This window comes from Amia ocellicauda, chromosome 5, assembly GCF_036373705.1.
Source record: "Amia ocellicauda isolate fAmiCal2 chromosome 5, fAmiCal2.hap1, whole genome shotgun sequence".
Taxonomy (NCBI): Eukaryota; Metazoa; Chordata; class Actinopteri; order Amiiformes; family Amiidae; genus Amia; species Amia ocellicauda.
Genome location: NC_089854.1, coordinates 23,420,896 through 23,433,153, shown reverse-complemented (window position 1 = coordinate 23,433,153; position 12,258 = coordinate 23,420,896). Strand labels below are relative to the sequence as shown.

At 42.5% G+C, this 12,258-nt stretch overlaps 2 protein-coding genes across 5 annotated transcripts in view; both read left to right on the top strand.

The window, feature by feature from the left end:
* The first annotated feature begins 597 nt into the window (after positions 1 to 597).
* On the top strand, positions 598 to 3,985 carry LOC136749826 (uncharacterized). 2 transcript variants are annotated; one of them, XM_066704398.1, is made up of 4 exons: positions 598 to 754; positions 1,599 to 1,760; positions 2,078 to 2,207; positions 2,702 to 3,985. In XM_066704398.1, exons 2-4 carry the CDS (start codon positions 1,667 to 1,669, stop codon positions 2,943 to 2,945), a joined length of 468 nt encoding a protein of 155 aa, XP_066560495.1. In that variant the 5' UTR covers positions 598 to 754; positions 1,599 to 1,666; the 3' UTR covers positions 2,946 to 3,985. The 2 variants fall into 2 exon arrangements, with proteins under 2 accessions (XP_066560495.1, XP_066560496.1); XM_066704399.1 differs by having other exon boundaries at positions 602 to 754; positions 1,575 to 1,760.
* A 668-nt stretch (positions 3,986 to 4,653) lies between these two features.
* The window catches only part of rnf213b (ring finger protein 213b), a 34,112-nt gene continuing 26,507 nt past the window's right edge, over positions 4,654 to 12,258 (top strand). For 2 of the 3 annotated variants that reach the window (XM_066704395.1, XM_066704397.1), the window contains exons 1-14: positions 4,654 to 4,743; positions 5,386 to 5,442; positions 5,896 to 6,133; positions 6,283 to 6,950; positions 7,239 to 7,394; positions 7,488 to 7,657; positions 7,792 to 8,063; positions 8,259 to 8,509; positions 8,816 to 9,028; positions 10,743 to 10,959; positions 11,078 to 11,133; positions 11,220 to 11,382; positions 11,548 to 11,697; positions 11,993 to 12,091. In XM_066704395.1, the coding sequence (XP_066560492.1) occupies positions 5,972 to 6,133; positions 6,283 to 6,950; positions 7,239 to 7,394; positions 7,488 to 7,657; positions 7,792 to 8,063; positions 8,259 to 8,509; positions 8,816 to 9,028; positions 10,743 to 10,959; positions 11,078 to 11,133; positions 11,220 to 11,382; positions 11,548 to 11,697; positions 11,993 to 12,091 (2,577 nt within the window). In that variant the 5' untranslated portion in view covers positions 4,654 to 4,743; positions 5,386 to 5,442; positions 5,896 to 5,971. Of the gene's footprint in view, positions 4,744 to 5,357; positions 5,443 to 5,895; positions 6,134 to 6,282; positions 6,951 to 7,238; positions 7,395 to 7,487; positions 7,658 to 7,791; positions 8,064 to 8,258; positions 8,510 to 8,815; positions 9,029 to 10,742; positions 10,960 to 11,077; positions 11,134 to 11,219; positions 11,383 to 11,547; positions 11,698 to 11,992; positions 12,092 to 12,258 lie in introns of all 3 variants that reach the window. The other variant, XM_066704396.1, reaches the window with a different exon arrangement.

Here is a 12,258-nt window from a genome sequence, read left to right as displayed (position 1 = left end):
TCACTGCAGGAGAGAAGGACACATGACTTCAGCAGGAGCAGAGGAAGATTGATGGTGTGGTGGCCACGTTATATCCACACACACAGCAGTGATCTGAGCTGATGAGCTAATGCCATATGTGCGGTTATGTGTCGCTTGGTGGTTTGAAGGTTAAATCGGAGAGCTGAATTGTAAGTAGTCCTTAATTTAAATCAGATCAGCGGTCAGAACAAGAGTAACCCCCAGTAGAATTAAGAGCAGGCAAGAGTCTGATTTCCCTATAGCACCAATAAAACCACAGAGATTAATGACACCAGCATTTTCAACCCCAGAAAACACTCTCTCCAAATGGATGAATGAATCTTAACCCAAGGAAACAACTTACAAAACGTTACATGTCGAACATGATGCAATTCTGGCATTCGAGGTGCCCAGTGTGGAGAACCACACACTGTTGATGGATGCCTGTAATTTTCCAAAGCACTTTATGTTGTAAAATGGCTGGGGGGGATGGGGACCTGTTTAGAAAGTTTGCATCACATGGAGCTACAGGAGTGGAAAGAGGTCTGGGAGACTCCCTCCTGGAATATAACGGCTTCAGTATGAGATAGGCAGGCTGGGAAAGGGGTTGGGGGGGTAGGATTTAAGGGAGCTGCCTCACTCTCACTCACCGCACTTGGCTTTCTGGTATTGCAAGGATTGGGAGCTCCTGTTAATAGGAATAGTCTGACTGGGATACCGGAAACTCAGCCCCGCACTCCTGCTTCCCTCTCAGGTATATCATTGTTTATTATACCATGCATTGTTTTACACGCTAATTGAACCTGCTAAGAAAAGCTGATTGATAAATGTGGTTAGCCTTTTATGTGCAAAATATCCTGAAACATCTACATTTGTTAAAATATAAAATACAATGGATAATGCTTTTTTAGTTAGGTTTTCTCTGCATTTATTAAAGAAGAAGCTATCCAGTCAGTTAGTTGAAATGATTTATATTGCTGGATCCATCAGTAGAAATAATGCTCAGTGTTGTGTATGCAAAGTGATTTTACTATCAGACCAGAAAAGACAAGACACAATAACATCTGTCATCACAATAATAGCCAAGGTAAAGCTGTTGTGAAAGTGGCAATGGCCATGCTTTTTGTTTTTGGAGGGGTGGGGAGGTTGCTTTAGTTAGCTTGCATTTGCAAATATCCTTTATGAAGCATGTGTTGCATGGGGTTTTAAAGATGCATTTGCTTTTGAATATCTCCTGTACATTTGACATAGACGAGCATGCTGCCCTGTCGAAAGGTCACAAAGTAAGCTTTTAGCATTAGTAAGCTTTGTTCGGGGAGCTGGACTGTCTCACAGCAGGGAGTGTTAGCCTGATAACACTGCAATGCCAGGTCTCCCAGCTCTAACTTATACCACATGTGTCTCCAGTTTGCAGATCCATACCTGCATTCATATTGACCACAGATTTACAGCCCACTTGGTACAAAAAAAAGCTTCAGATTTTTCACAATTCAGACCGATTCTACTCATGCAGGATGTCAGTGCTGTTGAATTGAGGTGAATACTAGTGTAAACAAGTTGACCAGTTTTGTCAGTGTCTGCTGTGTGTGTCTCGGCAGTGCTCTAGTCGTCTGTGGTGTGGCGTGGTGTGGCGGGTCCTGAGAGCTGTCCTGGTGTTTGAGTGACGATGAGGGCAACCTTGGCCCTGCTGTGTCTAGCTGCGCTGTGCACTGCCAGCAAGAAGAGGAGGCAACACTCGGACTGGGATGACCGAACTGACAGTGAGTCTGCCTGGACCTCCTCTCTGTATGCCAACCCCTGCCATGCGTCGCTCTCGCAGACAGTCCTACACTAAGGGTTCAGCCTTTGCACAAGATTAGGCAATCAATATGGGGATCAAGTATTAATCTCCCTATCAAGGAAATTAAATTTCTGGTGTCCAATATACCAGTTGCTGCTGTTTGACCAGCCTTTAGTCACTCTGATTTCATGAAGCATGTTTGATCCTCTGCAGAAACTGGTCAGTAATTCAGAGTGAGCTGTGTGTGTCTCTGCTGAGGTGTCTGTAACTGTGTGTGGGTTGGGTGTCACCCTGCAGTGGACAAAGTGAACACGAGGAGCTGTGCCAACCTCACCACGGTGCTGGACAACTGGAAGTTTGCCATAATGACTCAAGTGAAGGACCTGCTGTTAAACGACCACAATACTGTGCTCCCGGATTACGGGAGGTAAGTGTCTCTGCTGGAAAGAGGACCTCTGTGTGTCTCTGTGTTTATTTGGACAGGAATATGTTGCAGACCCTGGTTTGTTTGTTTGTGTTATCTAGCAGTGAATGTGGATAAGGACAGCATAGGGAATTTGGAAAGCTGCTGAGTGCAGGATACAACACACCGACAGAAGGGTTTGCTTCTAAGCCCACGGTATCAATACAATGCAAATGAACTAAAACAAATATATGAACAATTTTCACAATGAAGGCTAAAATAAGGAATGCATAACGAAAGTTATGGTTATGAACTTGGCACATGTTTCACAGTTTTTAACCCTCTTTCTTGGATCTGGAGACAATTATAATAGAATATCTACATATGAATGTCCTGATACAAACCCACAGCATTTTCGTTCTTCCTCCACCTGTGATTTTACATTATTAATTCCTTGAGTTGTCTCATCTGCCTGCTCCCTTGTCTGTCATTGCTCACTGTGCTTGCTTCCCACCCAGAATCCAGTCCCTGTCTGACGCTTTGGGAGACCTCTACAAGGAGTTCAACGTCTTGAAGGAGCGTCTGGGGGAGCTCACCAACAAGTTTGATGGGGTTGAGGCCTTTGTGGATGACATGCAGGCCGGCAGGGGCCCTTCAACTCCCCGACGGGAGCCCACCGCCCCACAGACCAGTCCAGAGAGAGCCCCCAGGACCAGGATTGTGCTCCGGAGAGTCAAGAAACCTAGGATACCTGAGGCCTGAGAGGGGCAGATCCCACAGAAACAACCAGCCCCCAAGACTTCCTACATGGCTTGACACCGAACCGCTCAAATCTTAGGAAGGTTAATGTGAGAAACGCAAAAATGTATATCTGTAGAAAATTTAAAGAAACAACCCCTGTTCTGACTTCTGTCTTCTGTGATTCGCTGAGCTGATCTAGTTTCTTTTAGTTTTCTATAGATTATTACTTTCTTCTTTCTTTTTGGCTGTTTTAAATTCAAAATTATCACTGAGCACCATCCTGGTGGTGGGTTCAGAGAATGGAGTGTCACTAGGTGGCAGCAAAAAGCTATATCATAGCAATGAGAAAGTTAATCAAGCAGACAAGCTATGTATATTAGAATTGCAAATTAAATCAATTATTTTTTACAGAAAGGATTTCAAGAGAGTGCTTAAATTGGCACGATAGCTGATTGTGATGAATATGGACTTGTATTTGACGAATATAGATATTTCTGTATTTTCTGTGTATTGACAACATCTTGCAGATGTTTCTACTGTGTTCAATAAAATGTTATAACAAAGTGGTCTGCCAAGCTTCAGAAGCAGATCTGCGGTGAGGATGTGTGGTATCAGGACACTCCTGTTGAAAAGCATGCTGAGACAGACAGCCTGGGCTCCTTCACGTGGAATTGGTGTCCTTCTGCCTGTCTTTAAGGCAATGGATTGAAAGTGATGCGTGATTTCCTGTTTCCATCGCTGTGTCCCGAGTGATCCTTGTTCTGTGCCTTCAATGCAAAGCTATGGGTATCAATGTATCATTCAGAGTAGCCATTCATTAAAAGTGTCACTTTACTTGATTGGTTTGCTTGTTGAAAATCCACTATACTTGCTATACTATACTTCTGCAAACAGCTGTTCATGAACACCAATGCAATCTCATATGCAACACAAATGTTTATGTCTCTTTACTTTCTATATTGTCTCCAGCTCCACAGATTTTTGTGTTGTTGTTATCAGGGAAGGAAAACGATTTCAGTGTTATATATATATTAACACATAATAAACAGTAATGCACAGTGTTTGACTTGTGTTTCTCTTCCTCCGGGGTCGGGATCTTACTTATTCTACTTCAATAAATTGAACTATTATGTCTTAAAGCCGCTGCCAACAAAACTCCCCTCAATAATGCATCCCAAAACTGTTGTCTAAGTGGATGTAATAGGGGCAAAAGAGCAACATTACTATAAACTGATGCACAGAATAAAAGTAGGATTTTTTTTCTTCCAAAATTGAAATATTAAACATTTAAGTGTATTGTATAGCATTACTTTTTAAAGGTCACAACAACACGAATGCGGGAACGATATGTGATCACGCTGGGTATCAGTTCACTCCCCCACCCTGTCCGTTTCCTCATCAATGGCAGCCAGAAACGAAACTGAAATGTTTCAGACCCGTCATGGGCGGGATTGCCAGCTGTATGTAAGGGACCATTCATGTTGTGCTACAACTGTAATAATGTAAAACCCATGCAAAGCACTTAAAGTAACGTCTACAGTAAACGCAGCTGTCTATGGTGGTCTGAACATTGTAGCAATCCACAGATTACTATGCGTTTTACATGAAAAATACATTACATTACAAATGCTTTAAACTGCATAGAGTCACAATACTGCAGATGGTCCCTTAATCTTGCAGTAGGTGGGTCTTGGCAGGTTTCCTGAGCCTGCGATGGGTTTGCACATAAACCCTGAGTCTTTCTAGGAGCATGACAACAAAGTTTTGACGGATTAAAACGAGTGCAAATTGATAGACCACTTAATGACAACATTTGTAGGTACGTGTGGACCTTTTAATATTGTCTTCTTTATCTTACTTTTTCTTCCAAACTTTCAATTGCCGCATAAAAAGGTAGAATGGGTCGCATTAGGATAGTACTGAACTTGATCAGCATCATTGATATTTGATTCCCTTATTGTTTGCAATCTATATTGAATAATATAGCTATTTGCAAAAATCATAATATAAGTGCAACAATGTAGCCTACTTGTTCTTTCAAGAATGTCTTAACCAACCCTTGATCAACAGAGCTGCGCATACAACAAGTTACATCATGCATTAGAAAATAATTGTTGTGGAATTGTATAATCCATTATTTGCATTTGAAATAACGTACTTCTACTGTTGTTTTGATGCACAATTAAAAACAATGTGTACATTTATTGTGTATTATCCAGATTTCTGGAAATGTGAATATGTGTATGTGCTCATGATAAAGCAAACTGTATCTTAATGGCTTATTAATTTAAACATTCCTGGACCAATTCCAGCAAGTATTCTCTCCACCTACTTTTCTTTTATTAGATAGCGCAAACTGTATTGAGGCAATGTAAAATAAAGACTGTTATGGTGAATAGTTCATGATGCAGACAGGATTGGTATTATTTCCAGTTGAGATATTCCCTTTCTGCCTGTGAAGTTATCCCAGGATTTCCCAGTGGGAAAGAAGGCTGTGACTGGCAGGACACATCCACAGGTAAGGGCTGTGTTTCACTGCCGTCTCTGTGGCTCCAGGCAGCTGTATCTGAAAACTTGACCGTCTCTCTGTAAGATATATAATTGCATTAAATCCTAGACTGAATCCCTTTATCACCACAAGAGCATGAATATGTTGGTTCCACAGAATGAGTAGAGAAAGTGGACTGATTAAATCATGACCCTATCCTTTCTGTCCCATTAAGGTTAAAAAAAATGAAATTCTATATGGAATATAACGATATTTTCCCCTGCATGTATTTTTCTCATGGGAACATAAAAAAAACATGAAGACAAGAGATAGGTAATGATAAAAAGATAAGTAGGTTACATTGAAAAAGATAAGTAGGTAAAAGACAAATGTCTTTTATTTGGCTGTACTTTTGATAGTCGCTTAGCAAGGTAGCATTGCTCTCAGCCATGTGCAAAATTATATGATACTTTATTTTCACAGGAGAGAGTGAGGAGTTGTCCCCTGTCCCCGTCCCCCCAATTCCCATATAGGCTGTGAAGGGAGTGGTCGAGGAGGAATGGACCCCCAATTAAAGGAGGTGTCCACAGAAGGAGGTGTGAAGATAAATCTTGAGACGGCAGGAAATGCCACCACGACTGAAGACAATGGGAACCCAGCGGTGGAGGAGGCAGTTGCTGCCCAAGAGGACACTACGGCCAGCAAGTCCGGTACAGAGCAGGTGAGATAACATTAGAACCCTGTCAAAAGGTGATTCTACTAACAAGGTAGATATTCTCCAAAAGCTGAAGACAATGTTTGCTCTTTTTTTTATTTCCTGTAACATTTTTCTGTTGAATGGATTTGAATACTTTTGGTTTTGTTTTCCAGCCATGTGAACAAGGAAAAACCTCAAAGAGAAGCAGAAAAAGGAAAAAGAAAAAGACAGAGAAGGCAGACGTTGGAGGAGAAAGTGTGAAGACAGCTTCTGGTGGATCGGAGAGTGTACAGAGAAAGAGTGAGGAGGGGAGTGGGGTGGGAGAGATGGGGACTGACACACTCACTGGGAACAGCAAGGGAACACAGACAGAGGACCAGGAAGACAAGTCAGAGAAAACCAAGACACAGGCTGGGAACAGAAATCTGAGGACGAAGAACAAGGAAACACAGACAAAGCAAACAAAACACAAGACACAGCACACACAGACGGACCCCATGAAAGAAAACACTGATGTTGTGCCGGAAAAGATGGAGCAGGAGCAATCACAGGCAGACACTACCACCCCAGCTCAAGGACCAGAGGAATCTAAACTGAAGAGGACTAAAACAGAGAAGGACACCGAATCGAAGGATGGACAGTCAGGGTCTGAGGATCTCGGGAGTGGAGTTGTAGAAACATTGGCAACACAACAAGCTGAGTCTGCATCATCAACAGAGGTCAAACAGACCGTGAAAGACAGTGTCAACAAGAGTGAAGAGGCGAAGGACGGCGTGAAGAGTCCAGAGAAGCCCTCGGATTCACCGGCTGAAGGAAGCCAATCCCAGGTGAAGGGAAACCGGTGAGTCATGGCTAATGTATATTTTCCCTTAATCTGATTGATCTTGTTAAATAAAAATGTATGAAATCTATATGATAGAACTATATTTTTATGATTGTTTGCGAAGTGATAATCTGTTCTAATTTGAAAACAATTATGTAAATATATATCTTTAAAGTCATATTCAGATTACTTGAGTTACAGGGCAAATGGTTGCTGTTGGTGACTGATCAGTTAACTATGATGAACTGAAGGCAGCCGGCCAGGATTAATTTATTGCGGTGTCTGGTCTGTGTCTCCCTGTTTCAGGAAGTCGTCCCCAGTGAGAAGCCCCACTGGTCCACCAATGTTCACCATTTATATTTATGCCGTCCTTGATAAAAAGTTTCGGTTCAACACAAAGCTGCACCAACTGGTCCTGCTGTATTCAGGGGGTTATAACATTCTTCAAATGACCCATTTCAGGTGAGTGTTGTTTCCTGGCTGATCTCTGAAACAGACCTTGTGCATCATATGTGCTTGTTTAGCATAATTTCCATTGCACTCTTTGTCTTTCAGAGGGTTGGGTTTGCAAGGCTATCTGGTTGAAGCTCACGTCTCTGTGGAAGAGAGATTTTTATTCAGAGGAGGAGTTATGTCCTACCAATATGCTGTACAGCAAACACAGAAACAGATCGTAGAAATGGCTGAAAGAAAAGTGAATATACCCACTGACCCCCAAGTAAAAGGTAGACAAAAAAGTTATTCCAGAATTATTTATTGTGTACCTGGTTTTCAAAGTGTCTTTTTCTGAGCTTTTGTTATGTATGCACGTATGTATTAATGTGTTGAGGAGATTCATTCTCACTGCTGTATTTTACAGAGTTGCACCTCTATGAAGGTTTTATACATCATCAGGCGTACTCGAGGTTAACAGAATGGGTGTACAGCTTCACCCGCTCAAGAGATAATGAAATTCTACAAGCAAGACAAACTTCTAGCAAAACACTGCTGGACAGAATCTTCCAAAAACTCGAAACTTCAAATAAGGACAGTATTGGACAGTTCATTCAGCATTTACGACACTTTCAGATGTGCCTTCAGAAGTCTGATCAGTGTGTGGTTTTCCCAGGCAATTTCCTTCCGTCCATGGATGTGAGTTACTGGTTACTTGATTTTTTCAGAATTTCCTCTGTGTGAAAAAATCTGACTATACTCTCTGCAAAAACCTTGTGTTGTAATACATCAGGACAAACATAAAATTATAGTTTTTAGTATATTATTTCACCAACCTACTAAAACGTACTAAATGAAAAACATGAAGGACCTTCCCTTTTGTCTCGTGAGCAGGTGTCCCAGGTGATTGTGGAGCGCTTGCTCCAGTTCTTGCAGACTGGCCCTCAGGGGCCTCTGCAGAAGAAGTCATCTGGACACAACCCCCTGGTGCTGGGCTTTGTAGTGTTCCAGGCCAGCATCGCCTGCAGTCTGCAGCTGGGCGTCCAGGGCTATGCTGCAGTGTGTCGCCTGCTGTCCTCCAGCCCTGCCGCACAAAACACGGAAAACCTGGAAGAGCTAAAAGTCCTCTTTCAGAATCCACAATGGTATGTGTCAGAGGAGTTATTTTTGTTTTCTATTGCTTTTTTTTTTATTGGAAACAAAGAAACCTAGTTTCAAGCTACTTAATAAACGTATTTCAAAAGTTATATGTTAAATGTATAATGAATTGGCTTTGGGCCCTGATTTGAAAGGTGAAGGAAGTGATTCAGTCACATAAGCTGAAAAAATTACTTTGCAGGGTTTCCTGGGTAGCTTTTGTAGTTTGACTTATGTGTCCATGACATCACTCTGATTCAATGTGACACACTGCATTCTGGGAACTCACAGACTGGCTGCTACTCTGTGTCCAGTACAGTGATCAACCTGCTGAACCGCTGTGCCCAGGACGCCCTTGTCGAGCTGCCCCTGCTCCTTCCTCTTCTGCACATGCTCAGAGGGCCTGGCGAGGCTGGTGCCAGGACAGACCTGGGCCGAGCTGTGGAGAAGTGGCACCGGGCAGGACTGGAGGGGGTCAACTTCTCTACTTTCAGAGAGAGGATCAGATGTCTTCCAGACAAGAGGAGGTGTGTTTTTTCCATCTGCACTTTGTTTTTGTTTTATTTTGTTTTTGATGTTGTGATTTTACTCTGAGGCTCTGGCAGGGCCCTTGAAACCACAAGGTTTCTGTAACCGGAGTGTAAACTATCAAATATGGTATACATACAGTGGGGGAAAAAAGTATTTGATCCCCTGCTGATTTTGTACGTTTGCCCACTGACAAAGAAATGATCAGTCTATAATTTTAATGGTAGGTGTATTTTAACAGTGAGAGACAGAATAACAACAAACAAATCCAGAAAAATGCATTTAAAAAAACTTATAAATTGATTTGCATGTTAATGAGGGAAATAAGTATTTGACCCCTTCGACTTATTACTTGGTGGCAAAACCCTTGTTGGCAATCACAGAGGTCAGACGATTCTTGTAGTTTTCCCCCAGGTTTGCACACATCTCAGGAGGGATTTTGTCCCACTCCTCTTTGCAGATCCTCTCCAAGTCATTAAGGTTTCGAGGCCGACGTTTGGCAACTCGAACCTTCAGCTCCCTCCACAGATTTTCTATGGGATTAAGGTCTGGAGACTGGCTAGGCCACTCCAGGACCTTAATGTGCTTCTTCTTGAGCCACTCCTTTGTTGCCTTGGCTGTGTGTTTTGGGTCATTGTCATGCTGGAATACCCATCCACGACCCATTTTCAATGCCCTGGCTGAGGGAAGGAGGTTCTCACCCAAGATTTGACGGTACATGGCCCCGTCCATCGTCCCTTTGATGCGGTTCAGTTGTCCTGTCCCCTTAGCAGAAAAACACGCCCAAAGCATAATGTTTCCACCTCCATGTTTGACGGTGGGGATGGTGTTCTTGGGGTCATTCCTCCTCCTCCAAACACGGCGAGTTGAGTTGATGCCAAAGAGCTTGAATTTGGTCTCATCTGACCACAACACTTTCACCCAGTTCTCCCCTGAATCATTCAGATGTTCATTGGCAAACTTCAGACGGGCCTGTACATGTGCTTTCTTGAGCAGGGGGACCTTGCGGGCGCTGCAGGATTTCAGTCCTTCACGGCGTAGTGTGTTACCAATTGTTTTCTTGGTGACTATGGTCCCAGCTGCCTTGAGATCATTAACAAGATCCTCCCATGTAGTTCTGGGCTAATTCCTCACCGTTCTCATCATCATTGAAACTCCACGAGGTGAGATCTTGCATGGAGCCCCAGACCGAATAATCGCACCAACTGTTGTCACCTTCTCACCAAGCTGCTTGGCGATGGTCTTATAGCCCATTTCAGCCTTGTGTAGGTCTACAATCTTGTCCCTGACATTCTTGGACAGCTCTTTGGTCTTGGCCATGGTGGAGAGTTTGGAATCTAATTGATTGATTGCTTCTGTGGACAGGTGTTTTTTATACAGGTAACGAGCTGAGATTAGTAGCAGTCCCTTTAAGAGAGTGCTCCTAATCTCAGCTTGTTACCTGTATAAAAGATACCTGGGAGCCAGAAATCTTGCTGATTGATAGGGGATCAAATACTTATTTCCCTCATTAACATGCAAATCAATTTATAACTTTTGTTTCTGGATTTTTTTGTTGTTATTCTGTCTCTCACTGTTAAAATACACCTACCATAAAAATTATAGACTGATCATTTCTTTGTCAGTGGGCAAACGTACACAATCTGCAGGGGATCAAATACTTTTTTCCCTCACTGTAAGTGATCATACATTTCTCTTTTTATTTACCTGTAGAAAAATGCTTAACTTGATGGAAGAGCACAGATCTCAGGCAGGGGTGAGCCCCCTGGTATTGCACAACTGGCTCTGTCTGGTGGCCACAGAGGACATTCCGGAATACTCTAAGCAGATGGGGACTGTTCTAGAACATGTGATCCAGAACCTGGACTACAGGTTACAGGAGTACGAGAAAAGAACACAAGATAATAATCATGTTCAGAAAGACCTACAGGTATGGACTCCTGACTTTTAGTTTTTTATTATATATATATATATATATATATATGTGTGTGTGTTGGTTTCTTTGGAATGACCATGTGACATCAACTTTATCCTTTTATCTCTAACAGGCAACTGAGGAAGTCATAATGTATATCTTGAAGAAACTTCAAGAAGATAAAGAACGGTATTTTAAAAAATAACAACATACATTACAAAAAAAATAAATGTTTATGTATAGTTTTGTATTAAAACACGTCCTTTATTTTGTAGGATACTGTACTCTGGGCTCCTGGATAGCGTCTTGCGATTGTGTGTCAGCAGTCACAGGAGCATCTGTAAAATGGCCATACTGGTCCAACGCTACAGAGTCACAATAGTATCCTTCCAGCTGGTCCAAAAAGTGGCTGAAATTCAGCTGTCATTCCTGGAAAAGGTATTGTGCCAAGTCATCATCTTAGATTCCCTCTCTTTCCCTTATTTAAAATATGTACATCTAGCACAGAATGTTTGAGACCGTTCATACTTACATTCAACTGAAATACTGAATTAATACTTTCACCGTAGTAGCCATAATTTTTATATAACCTTCCTCCCCCAGGACTGTGAGGGGGACTGTGCTGAAAGGACTCGTCTCACTGCCCAACTGGAGGGAGTTCAGAGTGAGTTTGTGCAGTGGAGGGGTAACCTCCTACAACAACCACTATGGTCAAAACAAAGAAAGTCTCTCAGCTACCCTAAAGAAATAGAGGTAAGCAGAATAAGCTTTGTTGATCCACATCCATTTATCAATTAAATCACAGAGATCTGATGCCATGTTCATTATGAACTCATTTCCATTAAGGAGGGGCTCATTAAACTGCAATTTAAATGGAAAGGCATTGGTAATAAAGGTGTGATTCATCATCAGATCTCCACAATGACGAATTGCATGAGAAATGTCATGTCCTACATAGGAGTAACTGCAGTAGCTCAGTTCACTAAACTGTAAGGAAGTGGCCCAGTTTCCATGACAGTCCTGCTCCCCCTCTTGCCCTTGTTTCCAGCTCTGGGACAGTTTGCTGGGCGTGGAGTGTGCCGGGCAGCCTTTATCAGAGCAGTGGAGACACAATGTGGAGGAGGACCTGAGGAAAAGGCTCAGACAGGTATGTATGGAAGCCCCCGGGGGTCAGTCTTCACTGGCGCTGCAAAGAACTGGAGCATTTCCTTCAGTCATAGCAAAACCTCTGCAGCAGTAGAACTAAAGCTGTGGTACAACATCTACATCAGCTTAAGGTGCAGCTACAGCAGCTCCTACTACATTCAAGACGTT

What these genes read in the sequence shown, in the direction of transcription:
- LOC136749826 (XM_066704398.1), top strand. Translation starts at nt 1,667, where the DNA reads ATGAGGGCAACCTTGGCCCTGCTGTGTCTAGCTGCGCTGTGCACTGCC. An exon ending in CTGGGATGACCGAACTGACA is followed by an intron (nt 1,761 to 2,077) that starts GTGAGTCTGCCT and finishes GTCACCCTGCAG; the next exon opens with TGGACAAAGTGAACACGAGG. An exon ending in GTGCTCCCGGATTACGGGAG is followed by an intron (nt 2,208 to 2,701) that starts GTAAGTGTCTCT and finishes CTTCCCACCCAG; the next exon opens with AATCCAGTCCCTGTCTGACG.